The sequence below is a fragment of the Microtus oregoni genome, unplaced genomic scaffold, assembly GCF_018167655.1.
Source record: "Microtus oregoni isolate MIOR12 unplaced genomic scaffold, Mior012 000049F_ref0000343, whole genome shotgun sequence".
In the NCBI taxonomy this organism is placed as follows: domain Eukaryota; kingdom Metazoa; phylum Chordata; class Mammalia; order Rodentia; family Cricetidae; genus Microtus; species Microtus oregoni.
The window spans coordinates 12,776,244-12,798,807 of record NW_024543223.1 but is presented as its reverse complement, the minus strand read 5'-3'; the positions used below and the strand labels follow the sequence as shown (position 1 = coordinate 12,798,807).

General features: G+C 43.7%; 1 protein-coding gene across 2 annotated transcripts in view; it reads right to left on the bottom strand.

Annotated features, from left to right (window-relative positions):
• Positions 1 to 10,653: 10,653 nt before the first annotated feature.
• C1qtnf7 (C1q and TNF related 7) overlaps positions 10,654 to 22,564 on the bottom strand; it is a 95,966-nt gene continuing 84,055 nt past the window's right edge. For both annotated transcript variants that reach the window (XM_041636542.1, XM_041636543.1), the window contains exons 2-3: positions 17,919 to 18,164; positions 10,654 to 11,598 (exon numbers count right to left, since the gene is read on the bottom strand). In XM_041636542.1, the coding sequence (XP_041492476.1) occupies positions 10,967 to 11,598; positions 17,919 to 18,164 (878 nt within the window). In that variant the 3' untranslated portion in view covers positions 10,654 to 10,966. The remainder of the gene's footprint in view (positions 11,599 to 17,918; positions 18,165 to 22,564) is intronic.

The window sequence follows — 22,564 nt, the reverse complement described above, 5'->3', positions numbered from 1 at the left end:
ACACTCATCACACATAGTTTTTTATGTAAAATTATGACTTCTTATTAGATGTTATATGCACCGAGCTCCCGCAGGGTACCTGTATTCCCATTCTATCTTTGCAGGTGAGATCTAGGAGAATACCGTGATTAGATTAGGCAAAGAATAATACTGGACACCCAGGAAAATAATTGGAGGTAACGTAAGCTGAATGATTACCGTTGTGGAATCTGAAATCCACAATGAGTTTCTTGAGTTTTTGTTGGGAATCCTAAGGGGAGCTGGGTGGGCAGTGACTTCCTGTACCTGAATCTTGATGTACAAATGCATATTCCATGGGTCCTGAGCATCTCTCACTCCAGCCTTCTTATTATTTGGCAGTAGTCTGACCCCCAAGAGTGCTCTTAAGCTACACCTCTGGTTTTGAACACAGTAAAACCTGGATGTTTTCTAGAAAGCCTTTGCAATTCCCTATGATCGTCCCAGCGTGATTTCCTCATCAACAGCTGAGGTGCTGTGGGGCTGGGTGGGTTAGATGAGACAGCCTTTACTTGTCCAGTTCAGCCACAGAGCACAAAGAGTCTTGAGAAAGACGTTGGTAACCTTCATTCAGCTTCATTCAGCTACAACTTCCCTCCCCCTGTAGAGTTTATGGTTTTTCTGCCCCTACAGCTCTCAGAGCTCTTTTCCTGGGATTTTGATGAGACTGGGCAGGCTTTTATTTTTAGAAATTCTACCATCCCCACGATGGCAGTGGAGCGCAGCCACAGACTCTCTCTTCCTGCCGTGGCTCGGCTCGTAAACCCTTTGCCATCTGACAAACGCATTGGTTCTGAGTTCTAAGTGACTTCATGCTATGGCTAACCCGCTGGGTTTATGGTTCCGGACCAATAAAAAGAAAAAAAAAGAATAAGATGATGCCAACTCAAGGCTAATTTTCTTTTCCGTTCAAGTTAGAGTGGGATAATTTTAAAAAGACACTTACAAACGCAAATTTTGTGGCCTTCTTCTTTCTTTGAAGAATCCCCTGGGGGTAGAAATCCAGATATGTCATCAGGAAGTTTTAAGGTGATGTCATTTCACACTTTAAGGCACGGTTTAAGGAGTTTGTTTTCTTCTCCTCCTCAGAGCGTTTCCTCTGCAGTTCTTTGGAAGTAAAAGAGCTTGCAATTACCTTTCGTCCCAGCAATTTATGCAAAAGTATTATATAAGAGAAATGAAGCGGTTTTATTATAATACATTGAAAATAAAGGTTGGAAGGCAGAAATAGAGCTTTTGGATTACTTACTTTCATACAGGCTTTCTCTATGTGCATAAGCTTATTTTAGCATGGGATAATTACGGAATATATCACCCAGTAGCCATTGCTCTGTTAACGTTTCACGATCACCCGTGGTGCTGATGCTTTTCCATCCTCCTTTTAACACCTGTCCCCCACTGGAGGACTCACAGTGCATTTAATACTTGTTCTATCTTCAGACACACAGGCTGTTTCTCACATTTTCATTTGACAGGTTTTGCTGTTGTAAGACTCCACAATTAAACCTTTGCAAATATTAATGACGTTTTTGGGGGTAAGTTCTTAGAAACAGGAAGCTTTGCAGTTTGTGTATTTTAGACAAAAATAATCTGTCTGTAGTGACAGGGAATTGGGGTGAAAGCAGTTTTCTTGTTGCTGCTTAGACAGTTTCAGGGTGGGTCTCTTCTACTGGAGAACTGATGCCCAACCGTGCGAATATGCCTATAAAAATGCCACTTAGGAGTGGGTTACAGGCTAACAGGAAGACCGTGGGTACCCAGCAGTCTTCATCATCATGCCAGCATTGTGGAGAATCGATTCTTAACTGGGGGCGGTTTCTTACCACTCAGGGACATTTGGCTGAAAGACCCTACAGACCCCCTCCTCAAAACCCGCAGCTAGCATGCTCCCGGAGGAACGTCCTGTTTGTTTTAAACAAATCTCCGGATCAGCAGCCAGCCTGCTCCCGTTAGAACATCCCAGGTGCCTGAGAGAACAGGAGATAGAGATAGGAAGACTGCAAGGCAAGATGTCAATAAGATAGGATGTCAACAAAGCAGGTTAGCTATAAGATAGGAACAGGATGATTGTTGCCAGGCATCCATGCTGAGAGAGGAAACCTTTCATGCCCCCCGCCGCATTCCGATAACCACGCTTTTGCTTCTGTAAACTTGCTTCTTGCTGACACCCATGCTGAGAGGGGAAACCATTCATGCCCCCACCTCATTCCAGTCGATCGATAACCACGCTTTTGCTTCTGTAAACTTGCTTTTTGCTCTTCCCTATAAAAAGCCCGCCCTCCAGTTGGCAGGTGCGCAAATCTTCCGAGAGATCTTGCTGCCCACAGGTACCTGTGTCTACTCAATAAACCTCTTGCGATTTGCATCCGTGCGGTCTCGGCCTGTTCCTTGGCGTTGGGGAGGTCTCCTCCCGAAAAGAGGTCCTCGTCGAGGGTCTTTCATTGGCAATGTATGGAGACACTGCTGATTGTTATGACTAAGGAGATGCTCTGCCATCTCTATGGGTAGAAACTGGAGGCTGTTGCTAGGTGTCCTATGATGTGCAGAATATCCCCTCACAACAGCAATGATCTATCTCAGAACCATCAGTGCCAAGGTTGAGAAACTCCAACACAGGGAAAAGAACATGTCCTTAGCATGGCAATGAAAATTTCCTAAGGTTTTTCTTCCCAAATGATACTTCACTTCTATAATACACTTGATGTGTCTTGGATCTGATTGTCAAATGCCATCGGGTGCACTCTGTAGAAAGAACATTCCTATCTGCTCCTTTCTTCTGTCAGGAATAAATCTGAGAAGAGCATACAAATGTATGCTTGCTCTAGATGGGGCTGTCTTGTGAGAGAATTCGAAATACGTGTCTTTTTACAGCTATAATGATAAAATGTCACTAAGCACTTTTCTAGATGCTCCTTGGCAGAGCTAGATAACAACTCCAAGGGTCTACACAGGGATTAGGGCCCAGTCTTGGTTCTTTGCATAGAAAAAAAAGAGGTGTTAGGTTGATTCCCCTAGAGTTTTCAGAGCAGTGTGGTCTGGCCACACTGAGGGTTTTAGTCATGAAGGAGCCAGTCCCAAAGGCAACAGATCTGCATTCTGGCCAAGCAGAGGATATTCAAGCTTACTATGGTCAAAAAACAGGAGTGAGGATGAACGATTCCCCCCAAGAATCACGACATGCCTGTGAAACTACAGTAAAGCAAAGCACTGGGGAGGTGGAGTTGGCAAGTGTGCGGGCTGGTGACAGCACCGGAGCATGCAGGCCAATGGTCAGGAGTTAGAACCTCGGTCACTAAGGTCTGGCAGAGGGCACATTGTTGAGCCTTGGATTTCCTGTCTCTGACGGATGAGGAAGGTCATATATGTGCTCTGGGAAGCTACAATTCTCCCTCTACTTCAGTGATTCTCGATCTTCTTAATGCTGCTACCCCTTAATACAGTTCCTCAAGTTGGGGTGACCTCAAACCATTTGGTGTGGGAGGTCCTTCTGTCTATGTGCTGCTTTTATTGGTTAATGAATAAAGAAACTGCCTTGGCCTGTTGATAGGGCAGAACTTAGGTAGGCGGGGAAGATGGAACTGAGTGCTGGTAGGAAGAAGGCAGAGTCAGAGAGATGCCATGGAGCTACCAGAGACAGACACAGAACTTGCCGGTAAGCCACAACCACATGGTGATACACAGATTAGTAGAATGGGTTAAATTAAGATGGAAAAGTTAGCCAATAAGAACCTAGAGCTAATGGGCCAAACAGTGATTTAATGGATACAGTTTCTGTGTGATTATTTCGGGGCTAAGCAGCTGGGACAAACAAGTGCCCCCCTACAACTATTCATCTATTTTTGTTGCTACCTCATAACTAATTTTGATAACATAAATATTTTATATGTAGGATATCTGACATGCCACCCCTGTGAAAAGGTCGCTTGACCTACATGTTGAGAACCTCTGGTCTACTGCTTGTTGCTGCTGTGACTTTAAAACAGGCTTTCCAGAGGGGATACTGGCAAAGTTTTCTGTCTCCATAAGAGCTGTAACTCAACATGCTCATACAAATTCCTGGTAAGTAGAGCTGAATTGCTTTTGGGGCTTGAGGGCTGCTGATTGCATATTATGGGCAGCCTTGGGCAACAGTGGATGGGGTGTCTGCTCACTGCAGGGCATTTTAGGAACTTTGGAGTTGGGAGTGATCTAATTGTGATGGATGGCCACTCACTCTAACTCACTCTCCTGACTTCTCTGCCCATTCTTTACCTCTCACAGTTCTACAGTGTTGAGGAGGCACATTTCTGCAGACCATGTCACTCAGAATCCTTTGTCTCCTGGAGTTGTTGAGTTGATCAATGGGGACACAAGCGAGAGATGGGGAACAGAAGAATAGATGGAAAGATTCTTGCTCCCAGTTTCTGTGTGGTTGTTGTATACCTCCTGTAGCATGGTCCCTCTTCCAAATATTCAATGTTTTGCATGCTCAGCTCAGTGATACTTTTGTCTTTCAGTCCCTTCCAGGCTTCTGAGGTGCCTGGTATTGCTTAGGCTGAAACCTCAAGGATGTTACCTGATTCTTTTCACTCGGCCTGCACCTCTGAATACAATTCTCTCATTCAAGACTCCATAGAGAAATACTTCAGACTGAGCCCTGCAGCTTCCTGCTTGGTATCCAATTAACATGTTCAGCACTGTTGCCTACATAGTCCAGATGTGGTGATATCTTGTTTGTACTCTAACAAATAAAGCTTGCCTGAAGATCAGGGAGTAGAGATAGTCACTAGTTAATCAAAGAGGTGTGGAGGTCTGTACAGACAGACAGGAAGTGATATGGATAGGTGAAGAGAGAAATATAAGGCAGGAGGAGACAGTCACTCAGTCCCTTTTCAGGCTGGGGATTTCATAGAGGTAAGAACTCTAGTGGCTGGCTGTTCTGTTTCTCTGATCTTTCAGCTTTCACCCCCTAATATCTGACTCCAAATTTTTATTTTTAAGACCAATTAAAATTCATGCTACATCCAGATGAGGATGACAGTTACCCTGGAGCTAGATATGGTAGTTTGAATGTAATTGGTCCCCATAATCCCCCAAAAAGTGGCACTATTAGAAGGTATGGCTTTGTTGAAGTAGCTATGGCCTTGTTGTAGGAAGTGTGTCACTCTTGAGGTGAACTTGGAGGTCTCCTTTGTTTAAACTTCGCTCAGTATCACAGTTGACTTCCTGTTGTCTGCAAGATGTAGGACTCTCAGCTACTACTCCAGCACCCCCTCTGCCTGCACACTGTCATGCTCCCCATCATGATGATAATGGACTGGACCTCTGAAATTGGAAGCAAGTCACCCCAATTAAATGTTTCCTTTAAAGTCAGGACCACGAGGGGTGCACCCACCCACTGTGACAATGGAACTGATCTATTGGGAGCTCACCAAGGCCAGCGGGACTGGGACTGAATAAGCATGGGATGAAACTGAATTTTCTGAACATGGCAGACAATGAAGGCTGATGAGAAGCCAAGGACAATGGCAGTAGGTTTTGATCCTAATACATGAACTGGCTTTGTGGGAGCCTAGCCTGTTTGGATGCTCACCCTCCTGGACCTGGATAGAAGTGGGAGGACCTTGGACTTCCCACAGGGCAGGGAATCTGTACTGCTCTTCATTCTCAAGAGGGAGAGGGAATGGAGGGGGGGGAGGGGGAGAGGGGGAGGGGAGTGAGGGGAGGGGGCAATGTGTGGGAGGAGGGAGAGGGAAATGGGAAATGGGGAGGAGGCGGAATTCTTTTTCTCAACAACTAACAAAATAAAAAAAAAAAGAAGTCAGAGATGTTGGGATGCTGCCTCAAGGGACGTTGACCTCATGCATTCTCAGGCACCAACTGCCTAATGTGTCCTTGTCATTTTCCCTCTTTTAATGATGGATGTGGGTGTGGTACTCAGTTTTCTCTAGGAGTTAGAACATATGTCACTAACATCCCCCCCCCTCATAAAATGAGGTATATATTACAAACACCCAGTATGACACCATCTACAAAGGGTACATTCAGTAAGTGGTTACAGTTGGTATCTGTAGGCAGTTGTTTGCTTTTTCTGGCCAGCCAGCATGGTAGTTCCTGACCTAGGCTGGTTCTTCAGTGCTGGTGTTATGTTCTCCAAGGAACAAACTGAATTTACTGGTCCTTCTGATTCTATAAAGAGATTTTTAAAAATACTCTCTTGATTCTTTGGGAATCACCTCCCAGTTCCTCCATATCCTCCCCTCATCCCTTCATCATCTTCTCCCAAAGAACCCCCCAAATCAATTAAAAATAAACAAAACAAACAAACAACAAACAAACGAAACCCTACCTTGTTCCTCTATTTTTTCAACACCTCTTAATTCATCTTAGTGACATTAGGTACTGCAGTGTGACACACAGCATACCCTTTGTCCAATCAGCCCCACCCAAAAAATGTTCATTGCTATGAGTTATTGGTTTGGTTCAAGGCCTCAGGCACACCATCACTAGACCCTCACCAAAACTCCTCTCGGATAGCCTGCTGCTGCCCCGAATCATGGGGCACCTGCAGCTCTCATTCTATAGGACCCGTCCCTTCAGGTGCTTCAGCGGGCCACAGACGGGTTAGATGTTAGGGTGAGCTAACCCAAGGCCTAGGATGTGGGTCTGGGTGGTAGCTGAACTGGTCAGTCTGGGCCGCTGGGACCACCCACCTCAGGCGAGGGGCAGAACCAGCTATCGTAGGCCCTTGCCAGCTTTCCCATACCTGTGGTGAGGGCTGGGGCCACCTCTCCTTGAGTGCTGGGGAGCAGCTCTCCCTTGAGGGCAGGGCCAGCTCTCCTCCTGCAGTCCAGTGAGAGGCAGGGCCAGATCCAGAGCCAGTGAGGGGGTGGTACTGGTTCTGCATGGCCCTCAGATTTCAACATAACATGGTTGTTATGACCCCCTGTGGCAACATGGGCCGTGGACATCACTGCAGACCTCAGCTGTAGCAGGAACACAGATCCAGACATGACCCTTGGCCCACATTCAGCTCTGACCTGGACATTAACATGGCCCTGGTGGCAGTATAGGCCACCCAAATCAGTATGGCCCTGGTGGCAGCAAGGCCCTGAGACACCAACGTGGTCTCAGGTGACTGTTCAGACTCTTGGCATCACACAGCCCTTGGTGGTAACAGGAGCTATGGACAGCAGCTCAGACCCTGTTTACTGCTTGGCCATGAACCCAGACACGGTCCGAGGCAGCAGTAGGGGCCCAGATGACAACATGACCCCATGTGGCAGTGCAGGCCATCCAGATCGGCATGACCTCGGCGGTAGCATGGCCCTTAGACACTTCCATGGTCACAGGATATGCCCTAGATCCTGAACATCTGTAGGCTATGGCAACATCTGTGCCTGTCTGTGCTAAGGACTATGTGCAGGTCCCTGCTCCTACCCCAGACAGGGGCCATGTTGATGTCCATGGCCTGCGGTGTCATCAAAGGCCACATGATTAACCTGGGCTTACTCTGCACATATGATTTATTCCACATATTTCTGATCCTCTCAGTCCCCTTGTTTCTCCATTTGTACAATGAGGGCATAGTTGCTGTCAGGACTGTCTTAGTCCAACGGGGCTTCTCTAACAAAGACCCCAAACAAAGTACCTATTAACAACCAGATTTATTTCTTACACATCTGAAGCCAGCGATGTCCAAGGTCAGTTGCTGACAGATCCAATGTCTGCTGAGGGCTCATTACATTCTAGAATGAGGAAGTATATAAAGTAGCAATGTGTCTTGATAATGAGGAAGTATATAAAGTAGCAATGTGTCTTGATACGTTCTCATTACAAGGTATCCTTACCAAGAATGATAGGAATGAGCCATGGATTGTTTTTAGAAACAAGCCAGTCTTCTCCTTCTTTACAAAAATATCCACAGATGTAGAAAAATGATGCCCAAGAGTTTTTTAAGGACTAAAAGACAAAAGTATTTCCTGAAAGTTTTTTTTTATTTTATCATTTTAATATGAAATCTGCTTTTCATTTCCCCCAGCGGATGTCTAACCCTCATCATCACCCTGCTGATAATTTAAAAATAAATTCATCTTGGGCAGAAGACCAATGAAGGAAAACTACTTTAAAAATCTACTTGAAATAGATTCTGTAATGAAGAACCGCTTAAAAGACAAGGTTGAAAAAATGCTTCGCTAGGGTGGGACTATGCTTAGCGGGTAGAATGCTTGCCCGGCATACACGAAGCCCTGGGTTTATCCCCTGTGCCACCTGCGCTGGGCAGGGTGCTGCATGCTGTAATTGCAACACTTGGGAAGTAGTGACTCAGGTGTTCAACTTTATCTTCAGCTGTTTAACAAGACCTTGCTCAAAGCTGCATCAGTAGACCACAGCCAGATTAAAGTTTTAACTATATAACAACCTGTGGGTCAAGACAGTCTGCATAGTATCTCCATTTCGATTTCTCCATCAAGTTCATCTGCTATCAAGTAAGCTATGTTTTATTGCCTATTTCTGTATAAGTACTGCACGCTGATTGTGACACTGGAGAATCCTTCCTGCCTATTTCTGTTGGCTGGTTTGTACACTATATTTCCTGGGTTTCTAGCAGTGGCTGTTATCTACGGACCAGTGACTATCTCAAACTAACCGTTTCTTCTTCTTCTTCTTCTTCTTCTTCTTCTTCTTCTTCTTCTTCTTCCTCTTCCTCCTCCTCCTCTTCCTCCTCCTCCTCCTCCTCCTTCTTCTTCTTGTCTATTCTTGATGCTGTTAGCCCTCGGGCCTATGAATTAACTCAGGAGAGAAAGAAGTAGACAGATTTCAGCAGGCAGAATACAATGGACTCAAGGTAGGAGTAGAAAACTGACTTCATACACACAGGTCATGTGATCATCACGTCACCTTTGATGAAGCTAGTGCCCCACTTTGATACCTCTTCCATAAATACAGTACCCATCCTGGGACTGATCCACTGATTTCTCTTCCTGACCTCAGTTCTCATTTTATCCATCCACATTGCTACAAGTCTGTGTGATTATTCCCCATGTGGGCCACTCCAAATCCTTTTGTCATTTAAGATATGCTGGGCAAAAATTTCTTCCGCTCTCTTCTATCACCTCAGAACTTGGAAATAAACATGGAACACTTCACATATTTTAGCATGCCCGTGTCCAGAGCACAGGGACTTGTGCATGGGTGTGTGGATGTGCATGTAATGTCTTCTCTTCTTAGGAATCTGATGCTTGAGACGAGACTACGTTCACTTTGGGGTTCTCTCATTGTCACAGACCACAGTATGGTGCTTCATGTATAGCGACTAAAATACCTAATGAGCAGGGAGAAGGATGCATGGAAAACATAGGGAGGGAAAGCAAAGAGTATATCATTACTGTAGACCTAAGGAGTGGTACACAAGACAGAACCAGGGCTGAGATTGAGCCTGGAATCTCAGTGGACAGCAAGTGCCAACAAGGAAGTGAGAGGCTTGGAAGACTACCAGTTTGTTCTGACGCTCAGCCTCCCTCCTCCCTGTCCATTCTCCACTCTGGCTCATTCATAAGTCTGGGGACGTGTGTGTTTGCTGCATTCTAAACCTGGGTAGTCTGAAGAAACCCGTTTTGTACTTAGGTTAAAGCATTGGGTTAATGCCTATCTCTCTCCGGTCATTACTCCTCTTTCCCTTCTCAGGCTTCCCCTATTTCTCACCCATTCTCAACTGAAATAACAATGGCATGTTAGGTGGGACAAGGAGAGTGCAGAGGCAGATCCTTTCTTTCCTCTGCATCAGTTGTACCCATAGAACATACCATATTTCTATTTAGAGTCTTCCTGTGTGTGACGCCTTTGGCTCCCAACCTCAGAAGTCATTGGGTCCTGTGCATCCGTAGCATTGAATCAGTCCGTTTGCTATGGTGCTCATAACATACAACAGGGGCAGAGTGCTCACCACACGCTAGCCTGCCGGAAATAAGGCAGTAACTGTCCCTGATCCCTCGGGTCTGATCAGCACTTAGTGTCTGTCCTGAACTTAGTGTCCCCTCCACACAGTCTCAATAAAGAGCTGCCGAGGGCTGCCTTGATAATAGTCAGTAAAGTGCATGCTTTGTAAGCCTGAGGGCCTGAGTTTGAGCCCTCAGAACCCATGTAAAAAGAAGCCAGGTGTGGTGGCATGTGCTTGTAATCCTTGAGCTGGAGAGATGAGAACAGAGAGTCTTTGGGGCTCACTAACCAGCCAGGCTACCCAGATTAAGTGAGCTCCAGGTTCAGTGAACTCTCTGGCTCAAAGAAAAAGTGGAAGGTGATTGAGGAATGACAGCTGATGTTGTCTTATGGCTTATACACACATGCAGGCATGTGCACGCATGCGCGCGCACACACACGGATGCACACGAACGCATGCACACACACATATACACACATATACACACACTCACATGCACGTGCACACACATGCATGCATACACACACAGAGTTGGTGAGTGTACATAAAAAATCATAAAGAAATAAAGAGACTTATCACTCCGTTTTAAATTTGTTAGAAAATTCTTAGCATCTCTTACTTTTCTTTGACTCTTAAGAATTGTCAAAGAATTCGTCTATAATGTTATGGTTATCTTGAATAACGAACAAAATTTTATGAGTTTTATGAATGTTTAATGAGGCAGTGTCACTACCAGCTGGTTGGATCTCCAAGGGCATTCAAATTTGTTAATATTATCTTTAAATTCTTAAATATTTGCCATCATTACTTTCAAGGGGTTCATGTCTGGGGTTATTTTATATCGTTCATTTTGTTGTGATTTCAGCTGGTCGGTGGTTTGTCTTAGTTTGATAAATTCTGCCGGAGCTGTCTGTAAAAGGAGTTTTTGAATCCTTTTGTCCCTTGCTCCACCTTCCAGCACCCCCAGATTAACTCAAAATGTAAGCCACTGTGGTATTCATATTACCACAGTCAGGTCTGTAGTCCGGGTCACAGTTCATCATCTTCTGATAAAGAATCTAGGTAATCTGTGTCAACATAGAGGAGAAATCCAGAGAATAAGCTGTCTGCCCAGCCTGGGTCTGAGAAGAGGCCGTTCTGGTCATTGAAGAAGATCTCCAGCCAGACCTCATCTTCTGGCTGCAGGTAGATGACTGTGGACCCTGAAGCCACGTCATGGTTCCCTGTGTTGGCATCAAAGGTCCTTATTCGGTACTGCCCATTGTGTACCAGCCCAATTGCTAGATGCTTATTGGCCAAAGTGATATCGTAAGAAAAGTAATAGATCCCTGGGAAAGCACAAATGAACTTCCCCGTGGCAGGGTTGTAGTGTTCCCCCTCATTGAAGAGGACCTTGTTAAATATGATGGGGATCCTTTCTTCTGGGTAGCTGGTTGTGATGCCAACTGAAAAGGCCGATTTAAGCACAATGCTTCCACATCTGCATACTCCAGGCAGCCCTGGGTCCCCTTGATCTCCTCGGTCTCCCTTTGGCCCAGGAGGCCCTGCTGGGCCGACTTCTCCTTTCTCACCCTCTGGTCCCATGGGTCCTTTCTTCCCAGTCTCTCCTTGGTCTCCTTTTTCACCAGCAAGGCCCAGGGGTCCAGTTTTACCTTTTAGACCTTTAAAAACAGTTAATAGATAAATCAATAGTTCTTCTAGAGAGTCACAAACAACATGCCTACATGCCCTAATCATATCTTTTCGGCTGACTATCAATAGCTTCCTGCTAATTAAAAAGCCTTTTTAAAAAAAAATCACTGATATACTAAAAATGAAAATAGAAAAACTTCACATAGATTTTTCTCCAGTATTTGAGATGTCAACTAGACTCTGATTAATTAAACTAATAAGCTATTATTTTGAAGACAAATTACCTGGTGCTTATTAGCCATATCCAGGCACTTGTCACTATGAAAAGACTTCAGGAAGCTTGCTGGTATTTTTCCCAGAGTGAGTACCGAGAAGAGACAGAACCAGATGCTTTGGAGACATCTTAGTCTTTGTCTTATTCTATCCCTGTTAGTGTTAATAATAAAATAATTAATCAAAATCAAATTCACTATTTATCATCTATTTAAATGTTTTATTTTCATGCATTAACTTATTTAAATCTCACAACAACTTAAAAACCAAGAATTATTAGCTTCATTGCAGATGAAGAAACTGAATCAGGAGAACAGAGCTACTGAGTGATGGAGCTGTGATCTACACAGCTGCCTGTCCAACTCTGGAGCCTGAGCACCCATCCTCTAGGGAAATGCATTGTGTTGATCCTGTAAACCTCAAGTAAACCTGGAACGTTGGGGCACCATGTGCTACTATAACTAAAAAATGTTGACTGCTTTCATGACTCTACAGTCCTGCTTTTTCAGGAGGAAACTGAGTCCTGAGGAGGCCAAGGGACTTGACGATGTATCAGGATTAGGAGGACCCGAAGCTTTCCCAGCCTCACGGTGTCTTTCTCCGCTCGGTCTAAATGCCTCTTACCTTGCTGCTGGCTCTGCCACTTAAGGTCTCACTTTCGACTTGTCTCCTAACCTCTCTGGGTCCCCTTACATATAGAAAAAACAATGGATGTGAAAGAATTCCAACCAAGTCTAAGCCACTGTATAGGATTATTTTCTGCATGTCCAAAGCTTTACATCTGCAGGCTAACTACAGGGAAAAAATGATCTGGATTAAAAGCCATCAGCAAAAGTGACTTTTTTCTTTTATAAAACAGTAATAATTAGTATAATAAAAAGTTTTAATTCTGCAATCAAACCCATGTCATAAATAGTACTGAGACAATAGTATTTCTATCCAAAGTATCCAAACAGTGGGTCTCCAGTTGTATATTTTTTTGTCATTCAGGAAACTGTACTGTTAAAACATGCTTTCGCTTGTAACCATGACTTTTTCTCGGGGACTCTTATTGAGCTATGCCATTTATCTTGCTGGTACGTTGATATCAATTATTGGAGTGCTGTATATACTTCAGGTTAAATGTGATAACTCTATTCTTTTTCCCTGTTAATTGACAAAATGAACAAAGGCCTATCTTGGTAATGTAAAGTTTAGGAGAATTAAAGCTTTACGCTGAAACTGTCAAGCACAGTGCTTTAATCCTCATGAAAAGGCTGTTTACCAATTCATGATGCAGGGAGGTTATTGTCAACAAACGTCCCCGCTATTGGTGAGACAAAATCAGCACTCTTATCCACTACAGTTGTATCCCCTTAATGCAGAGGGTCCTGTTAAGTTAAAACTCTACTGGATGAAGCAGAACACAGCTGACAGGAGTTTCTGAGCTCCTACACTGCTTGGTTCTCTGGGGGTAGAAATGGAACATAAACTTTCTTTTGTTTTTCTTGAGTCAAAGACTACAAAGTCTGAAATTTGTATTTGGGCTTCAACAGTAGCTTAAACTAATCTTCACCATTGTTCCTCAATACAATAATAAAATCATTTGTGTGTCAGTAAAAATTTTAATCATAGGATTTTGTTACAAATTCAAATCATGCTGCTTATAAGATTTCAGGTTAGTTCCTCCCTTTCTGGCTTCAAGGGCTCCATTTGTAATACAGAGACATTAGATATAAGTCTACGCCAACTCAGTGGGCGGCACAGTCAACAGTGACTCAGCATGTCTGAGATAGAACCCACTTCAGCTGTGGGCTGGGTAGTGAATCTGATGAAGGGGTAAGGTCCTTTTGGCTTAGAGCCTGTGGTGGGATTCTCCACTGTATGCTGTGAACACCAATGGTTAAGAAAGAAATTATCTTGGCCTTTGATAGGGCAAAAGAGTAGAGCTAGGCAGGGAAAACTAAACTGAATGCTGGGAAGAAGACAGAGTTGGGAGAAGCCATAGAGCTGCCACCAGAGAAAGACATGTTGAGACTTTGCCAGTAAGCCACTGCCATGTGGTGATGCACAGATTAATAGAAATGGGTTAAATAAATATATAAGAGATAGCCAATAATAAGAGAGAACTAATAGGCCAATCAGTAATTTAATTAATAAAGTTTCTGTGTGATTATTTAAGGAATCTGGGTGGCCAGGAAATAAACAAGCAGCCTTCCTACTACAAGAACCCACTTCAGCTGTGGACGGGGCAGTGAATCTGAAGAAGGAGTGAGATCCTCCTGGCTTAGGCTTCCCATTTGCATTCACTGAAATGTATTATAAATATGAGGAATTCTTTACAACCTCAGTGCTTAAATTTTCTATTGTAATACATATTTAATACCCCAAATTGTCAGCTATACTAGTCATGGAGTATATATAATAATAAAAATAATATATAGGACCTCTTTTTTTATATGGAGAATTTTCCCATCTACTAGGAGATTATACTCTCAGGAGAATAATTCATTATGCATTAAGGATTAAACTCTGTGGACGCATTGAAGCTTGACCATATAGTTACTTTTCAGTTCTCCCTCAAAGAGAAAAATCTACTTAGATTTTCTCTTTAGAATTATTTTATCCTTCCTTTCATCCACGCATCTTCTGTCTAGTCTTCCTTCCTTCCTTCTTTCCTTCCTTCCTTCCTTATGTGATAGTGGCTCAGTGTGATCGACTTATGCATACTAAAATCTTTATAATAAACTGGAATGAAAAGAGCTTCTTGAGGGCTTGACAGATGGATCCACTGTTACAGATTAGACTCACAACCAAAAAATATAACAACAACACTTTGTGGGATAGTTCCAGAAATATTTGAATGAGCATGCATTTGGATTTAATTGAATGTGATTAATATATTATGATGATTGCTACAGAGCAGTGAGATATGTTTTAGCGGAGAATTTATAATTTGGTGTAATAATCTTTTCATTTCTAGTTTAGGGTAACAGAGTTGGAAGAAGAATACAATTAGTTTTGCTTGGACTTGGTGAGGTGAAGGCAATATGGTATCCAAGGAGGGTGCAGGAATGAAAAGACCTGGTGCTGTCACTGGAGAGGGAGCACTGGGCAGCACTTCCCAGGCTTTAACCCATTTGCCAGCCACTTTCCAAATGTGGTTTCTGAGTAATGTCTGCATCCTTTCACAATGACAGGTCTGTCTTTCCTCTCTGAGCCATATTTAGACTTAGGTGTGTCTGTTGGATTTACATAATCTTCAGTTGGAAAAGTCTCTTTGTTTTTTGAATCCCAATAGTTTCATTTGTAGCATTATTTTATTGTATGTTATGGTTACTGCAGATTAGAATGGTGGATGTTAACATAAACAAGTTCCCAACACATTGTCAGTATCTGGAGCTACTACAAAGCTGTACTTAGATGGTCCTTTCCCTTCACTCCCTGACAAATGCGAGTGTTTCCAGTGACTAGAACAGGTTCTCAAGCAGCTGTGTCCCCGGGGCCAGCGTGCAATGTCTAGAGCAGTGGTTCTCTGTAGTGAGATTTTGTTTGTGATCTAACAAGTAAAGCTTGCCTGAAGATCAGAGGGCAGAACTAAGCCCCTTAGAGGCCAGGGAGTGGTGACACACACCTTTAATACCAGGACTCGGGAGAGAGAGGCAGAGGAATCTCTGTTAGTTCAAGCCCATTCTGGGCTACACGCAATTGAATCTGTCTAGAAGAGAAACAGCTCACACAAAGGTGATCCCAGTACTTGGGATCACACACCTTTAATCTCAGAACTAGGGAGGTGGAGACAGGAATGATATGACTGTGTGGAGAAAGGAATATAAGGCGGGAGGAGACAGGAGCTCGGTGCAGTCTGAGGTTTTGGTGGAGATGCAGTTTGAGGATGCAGACAGAGGATGCAGTCTGAGGAAAGGATTGCACATTTGGTCTGAGCATTGGTAGAGGTAAGAACTCTCTAGCGGCTGGCTGCTCTGCTTCTCTGATCTTCAGCATTAACCCCTATACCTCACTCTGAGTTTTTATTAAGGACAATTAGAATTGGTGCTATGGTTCTTGACCTACCTAATGCTGCAACCCTTTTTAATACAGTTCCTCACATTGTGGTGACCCTCAGCCATAAAATTATTTTTGTTGCTATTCCATAATTAAAAATTTTGCCACTGTTATGAATCATAATGCAAATATCTGATATGCATGATATCTGATATTAGACCCCCGTGAAAGGGTCGCTTGATTTCCAAAGCAGTTGCAATGCACAGGATGAGAACCAATGGTCTAGAGCCATTTGTGGTTGCTACAGCTGGGAAAGGTGTGCCACTGATATCCGGCGACACGCTGTCAAACACCATACCTAAAACTTCACCCTACCATGACAACTATGCAGCACTACATGGCGTTAGTGTGGAGTCTGAAAACTAGTCTCCACAAATGAGAGTTGCTAGCTAGAGGCACACAAAAATGTTTCTGAGCAAACAGTGCACAGATACGTAGAGGGATGAATAGACTGATGTATGCAGGACTATCCCTAACCTCATAGAGCTAAAACTGTAGCATTTAAGGACATTAAATCCTATCTGAAATAGCAGTGGAACTACCTTATGGTTATATTAATCATTTTTGTTTACTCTGTGACTTTGAGTGGCCACAGACTTATCTTTGGCCTGTGCATCACAATTTAATAAGTAACAATATGTGACATTTACAAGTACTTAGCACAAGCAGTTATTCTACAGGACATTCTGTATATATGACTACCCTTAAACTTCACAATGGCCCTTACTGTTGCCAACTTTCAAACGAGGCTCAAAGACGCTATTTGCCCGAGGATGCTAAGTAAAGTAACTGAAAGAGCCAAGATTTGAGTCTGTTTTTCTGGTGCCAACGCTTGTGTGATAAACCACTACTTTCTTTCTTCCAGACACAGCAAGCTTCAAGGGTCGGTCACAGAGAACAATAATCTGTGTGCCATAGAATTGTAAGAATATTTGTAATCGTGGCTCAGGGATAATTTATAGTCACATGAGCTACCTTATAGACAGTTGCCTTGGAACAACTACATTTAAACTCCAAATTCAAAGTTTACCTGACATTGAATCTTTACATAAGGTTCTTTATTATTGAACAATGCTCACACATCTGACAGCTCTCGGTTTGCCCCATGTGTTCTGCATGGAGCATTTGGAAATGACACTTAGCCAATAATCGGGATATATACTGTGGCCCTATCTCTCAGAACCCCAGTAAATCAGGTGTGGTGATCGGGTAGAGGTATATTTCTTAGATCTATGCATTTTTTCCCTTCTTGTCTTTTGTCTCACTTGTACACGAAAGAGAGCATTTTCAAAGATGGATTTCAAATTCCTGCCTCTTGTGGAGTTAACACAGCCTCTGGAGAATTTCAGTTTGGTTTTCTCTGAAGGACTGGGGGGTCTGGCAAGCTTCCCAGGCTGACTTATCTGTAAGATGGGAAGCCTGAAGATGACGGAGGACGAGAGGACAAGTGTACTCTCGCGGAGAGCGATGCAACAGGACAGGTGGGAGAGTGCCGCGTGAGGAAAGGCTGGCTATGTGACACCGCTGTCCTTCTAGCTGTCTGCATGCAATAATAGAGAAGAGCTTGAGGAATACTTGTTTAGAACATTAGCTCTGTGCAGGGTGGGAAACTGAGTTTCTGAATCCCAATTCTTTCTCTGCTTTGGCCCATCTCTTTGTTTATTAAAACCTCCACGCTTTCAGCTGTTGTCCGGCCATCGGGCATCAGTTGTTGGGAGTCCAGCTCCAGCAGTTATGCACAGTGCATGCCCATCTGTGTCCCTCTCCTGCAGTGCCTTTAACCAGGCTCAGGTTTCTTACCTTCCCAATGTTACAGTGTACACCCAAGAGAGTTGTCACTGCAGCCAGCTAAGGCTGGAAAGAGCTAAAGAGCATTTGAAGCATGATCAGGGAAAAGGACATTGTTAAGATCACGGAACGTGAAGCAGAGGATTGATTGCTTGAAGGGGCAGTTTCCACAGAGAAGAAGCAACAAAGGGAGGAGTCTGAGGAAGGGTGGAGGGGGTGTTTGCAGAACCTCATGGTTCCTTACCTGCCGTGCCCTTTTCTCCTTTCTCTCCTTTCCTGCCATCTCTACCATCCCTTCCAGGAAGGCCGATGCGACCATGGGGCCCAGGGGAGCCATTTGCTCCAGGAGGGCCTGGGGGACCCGGTAAGCCGGGAATGCTGCAGATGTACCTTGGAGAGTAGCTCTCTCCCTTGGCCTGATTGCCCCGAGGTTGTCCACTCGCACAGATGGCAAGACTTGTCACGTAGAGCAGGACAATCATTGTGGGCTCTAGAAGAGAAGGACAGACATCAGTGCACTCTCCAGGGAGGGGCCTTGGCACAACGGAGTTGGTGTGAACTGAAGACTGGGCGTGTGCACCAGCCTCCTCCAAATCTGATTTTCCTTGCGTCTAGAACCCTGCTTTTCCTCTCAAGATGTAAAGATCTGTCAATTTGTTATTGACACGGAATCCTCAGTGCCTAATACGGAGACTGATAGAGATGAAGGATGAAAACATTCTAAACGCGCCTCTTTGCTGCATTTATTCTGCAAGAATGCATGGATTTAGCGCAAAGACCTTTGCTTTTTGTGTGCTATGAAGCACTCAAAGCACTCAAAATGACTCAGATAAACGCCAGCACTGCTGCCACTACTCAGCAATAATTGTTCTTTATTGTTTAGTATATACATATCTCCAGTCTTCCTGTGGGCGTCTGTGCTGTGGAGCAAAGTGACAGTGTGCCAATCCTGTGATTCAGGACTTTGTTCTTCACTTAACATTGATGTAAGCTCTCAGAGGACCAATTATCTGTAGCATTAATTATTTTCTTTCTCTCTCCTCTCTTGCATGTATAGACGTGGCTTGCAGAGCTGCGCCAACGTACACTCGCTGGGAATAATCCTCCTCGTCTTTGCATGCATCCGTCAGGTTCTTAGGATTCATGGGAGAAAAGAAACAGTTTCGGAAAAACCACGTTTTCACTTGTTAATCATGTGTAATGCCAATTAGTGGTAATTACAGCACTGTGCAGGTCCTGGGGGAGTCTGACACGTTAATTTAAAATCCTCAAGATATGATGCCTCTGTGTCCCATAAGCTGTTAGCACTAGGGGTCAATTAAAGAGCTGGGTGAACTTAAACTGTGCATAGCGCCACGTGCACCGTGGAAAGCAGATCCAGGTCTCTTTGCGTCTAACCCAATAGGACTTGGCGTCTTGCTCCACAGAGCCTGGATGCAGAGTGTAACGGAGGATTTATTAGTATGACATTCTGGTGTGCAGGCTAAACACGTGATGTGGGGTGGTGACATAAGCTGGGGAGACCTGATTTTTCAGACTATGCCATCCTTAGGGATGAGCAGTTTCTTCAATGAGAGAATGCACACACGTGTTTCTGTGGGTTGTGAACATGAATCGTCTTTGGATGGCTGGGCCTGTGTTTTCGTACAGAATCTTCATAGTGCTTGATCTGGATAATTCTCACGGAAGGAGGATAATAATAAAATATGGGAAAAGTGATCAGATGTTATTTTTGATTGCCACCCCAGGAAATTTAAAAGGCACACTACTTTTACGGTACCCATGGGGAGAATGCAACCTCTTGGAATTATACCCCAAATTTTTGCCCCACCTCAGGATTAATAACCTAAGAAATATGCTTGAGATTTTGGAATAATCTCAAGTCTTAGAGATCTTATCACAAAAAATGTTTAAGCAATGTTTTCAGTGTTACTAGACCCTCCTATCAAAGGATGAAAATGCATTTGCCGTGTTCTATGGACTGGACCTGCCATACACTATTATATCAGGCTGTGTTCTGCTACATAATGAAATACCTGAGGCAAGAGCCTCACAAGGGAAAGAGGTTTATTTAGTTAGTGTAACACCCGATTTTGTGTTACACCCTCGGTACAGTTCCCGCGCCACTGTACCAAACGCGAGTCCAGCAAGGGCCTGGAGATTGAAAAGAACACACAGAGAGACAAGGGTCATTCAAAAGGAGATCAGCCGAACGCCTGCCCTGCCCGTTTATTCAGCATTGGGGGAGTCCTTATCTACCTAACTGCAGCACAAGGATCTCCGCCCAGGCAGGTGGGAAATTACCATATTAACAATGGAGTAAATGCCCTGCAGCTAACCACCAGGTGGGGTAGGGAGAGCACAGAAACACACAGGAAGCTTAGTTAGCTGATCATAAACTGTCCCCGCGAATGCACCCCAGGAATAAGGGAGACCAGGGCCCTACAAGTTAGCAGTCTGGAGGCTGAAACTCCAAAGACCAAAATTGCCAAATGGCATAGGCTCTCTCAAAGGTCAATGTGAGTGCATCTTACTGTGGCAGGTAGTATCAAGGTAGGAGAGAGAGGGGGACAGGAAGCAGGACAAAGGAGAGTACCTATTTCGTGACTTTGCTCTGGGCTCCACCCCTTAGTTTTCCCATTGCCTCTCAAAACCACCACAGTGGGATCAAGCCTCTAACGTGGGAATCATTGTGTTAAATCACACCCCAAACAGGACAAGTTCCTAGTGTTCCACTAGGATCAAACCACTGATCCTAGTGTTCAAATGGGATTAAGTTACTTTCTGATATTCCCTGGAGTTCTGATAGCAATATGAGCCCTTCAGGGGACTTCATGAAGAGGGACTGGAAAGATGCTAAGAGCCAAGGGACCTGGAGGGCTGCTGCAAAAGAGTTTCAGCTGGATGTGGCAGGGATGCTGCTTCCATAAACTCCCAACACCTCTAGCTGCCTGCCAAGACCTCCACAACAGCACACCAAACAACATCCCAGTGTGGTTGGGATAAGGCTCACAGTATCCCCTGCTCCCCTCAGTGGGGAAGCTATGATTCCCCATGGAGAAAATCAGTTTTCTGAAGATACAGGCCCCATGTTGTTTAAACTCTGATGTTCAGCCCTAAACTCCTGTATGTACAGACACACTAATACATACATACACACACACACACACATATAAATTTTCTATCTCTATATAATATTCAATTATCTCTATATGAGAGAGGGAGGGGGGAGAGAAAACATGAATTGGAAAATGAGATGTGGGGGTCATGGCAGGATTTGGAATGGCTATGATCAAAATGTATTGTACTTGTGCAAAATTTTCTTTTAGAAAAACAAGACATGAACTATTTTGAAAAAAACACAGATAAAAAATAATAGAAGGAGCATTTTATGCACAATCTTTGGTATCATTAAACTGGATGCACTGATTAAAGTATCAGTTCCGCGAGTTCCAGGACAGGCTCCAAAGCCACAGAGAAACCCTGTCTCGAAAATCCAAAAAAAAAAAAAAAAAGTATCAGTTCCTCTTTGTAGAACACACTTGAGGAGGCTCAGGAGGAGGAGGCTCAGGAGGAGGAGGCTCAGGAGTAGGAGGCTCTAGAGGAGGAGGCTCAGGAGGAGGAGGCTCAGGAGGAGGAGGCTCTAGAGAAGGAGGCTCTGGAGGAGGAGGCTCAAGAGGAGGAGGCTCAGGAGGAGGAGGAGGCTCAGGAGGAGGAGGATCAGGAGGAGGGTTTAAACCATATGCATACAGAGTACCAATGACTTAAGACTGAGGTCAAGAGGTATTTCTGGGAAAGACTTAAGAATATTGGGAGAAAAAGAGCTTTGGGAAGTCCGGGCACCGGTGGTGGTGTGAAAGTCCTCATGGGAATGCTATGAAAAAGGAATGGGCTGGGATCTGGTTAGTGGTAGACAAAGGTAGCAGGTCATTTGGAATGTGCTTGGAAGTTTGACATGGGTGCTATAAACAAAACCCAGATCTTCTGAAAGAGCAGCAAGTACGCCTAAGTAATGAGCCATCTCTCCAGCTCCTGTTTTTACATACATTTAAAAATTTGTATTAATAAAACCTTTTATAAAGTCTAATTTATTATGCTTAGAATATTTCCCACACTTCAAGTTACTAAATATAATTTTATATTTATTTCAATTCTCACATTTTATCTTATCACCTATAAAGAATTGCTCCACCAGACTTTTCCTGATTAAAGACGTCGAGGCAGCAATACAATTGCATATTTCCAGCATCATTTCCCGAACAACTCATTCTCATCAACTGCCCAGAATTTAATGCATCACACGGAATTTGGTTGTTTTGACTGAGAATAAACCACATGAGTCAAAACTTTACATTATAATGACTTTGGACAGCTTGGAAAGACATAATTTGCACAGCATAAAACTAATCAAAGTATACGGCTCAGAACACATGATAAGCCAACCTTAGGATATGTTTAAAATCCTCAGGAGAAAACATCTCCATTAGCAGTCTCCTCTCTTGCAATATGCTCTCAAGCATTGGCTTGAATTATGTAAATTTATGTAGAATATGTACCGGCATGTATTTTATTTCCACTTTTATGCTTCTTTGGACTTAGAAAATCAAAGCTTTGGATATAATGCTAATCTCAGACAGGCCTTGAATGCTGAATGTAAAAGGCTTTCTACCCTAACTTTTTCTTTAGGGATAGCAAAGTGACAGATCTTTTTAGATCTTAAAACATACATTTAAAAACATATGTATATTCTAGACTTTTCATGTAAATATGTATTCTGAATCTTTAAGGGAGGATGTAGCATTTTATTTATTTATTTATTTATTTATTTTTTATTTCATAGAATCCTTTCTTGCCAAACTAGCCATAAGAAACACTTGGGGAAGCATTGAT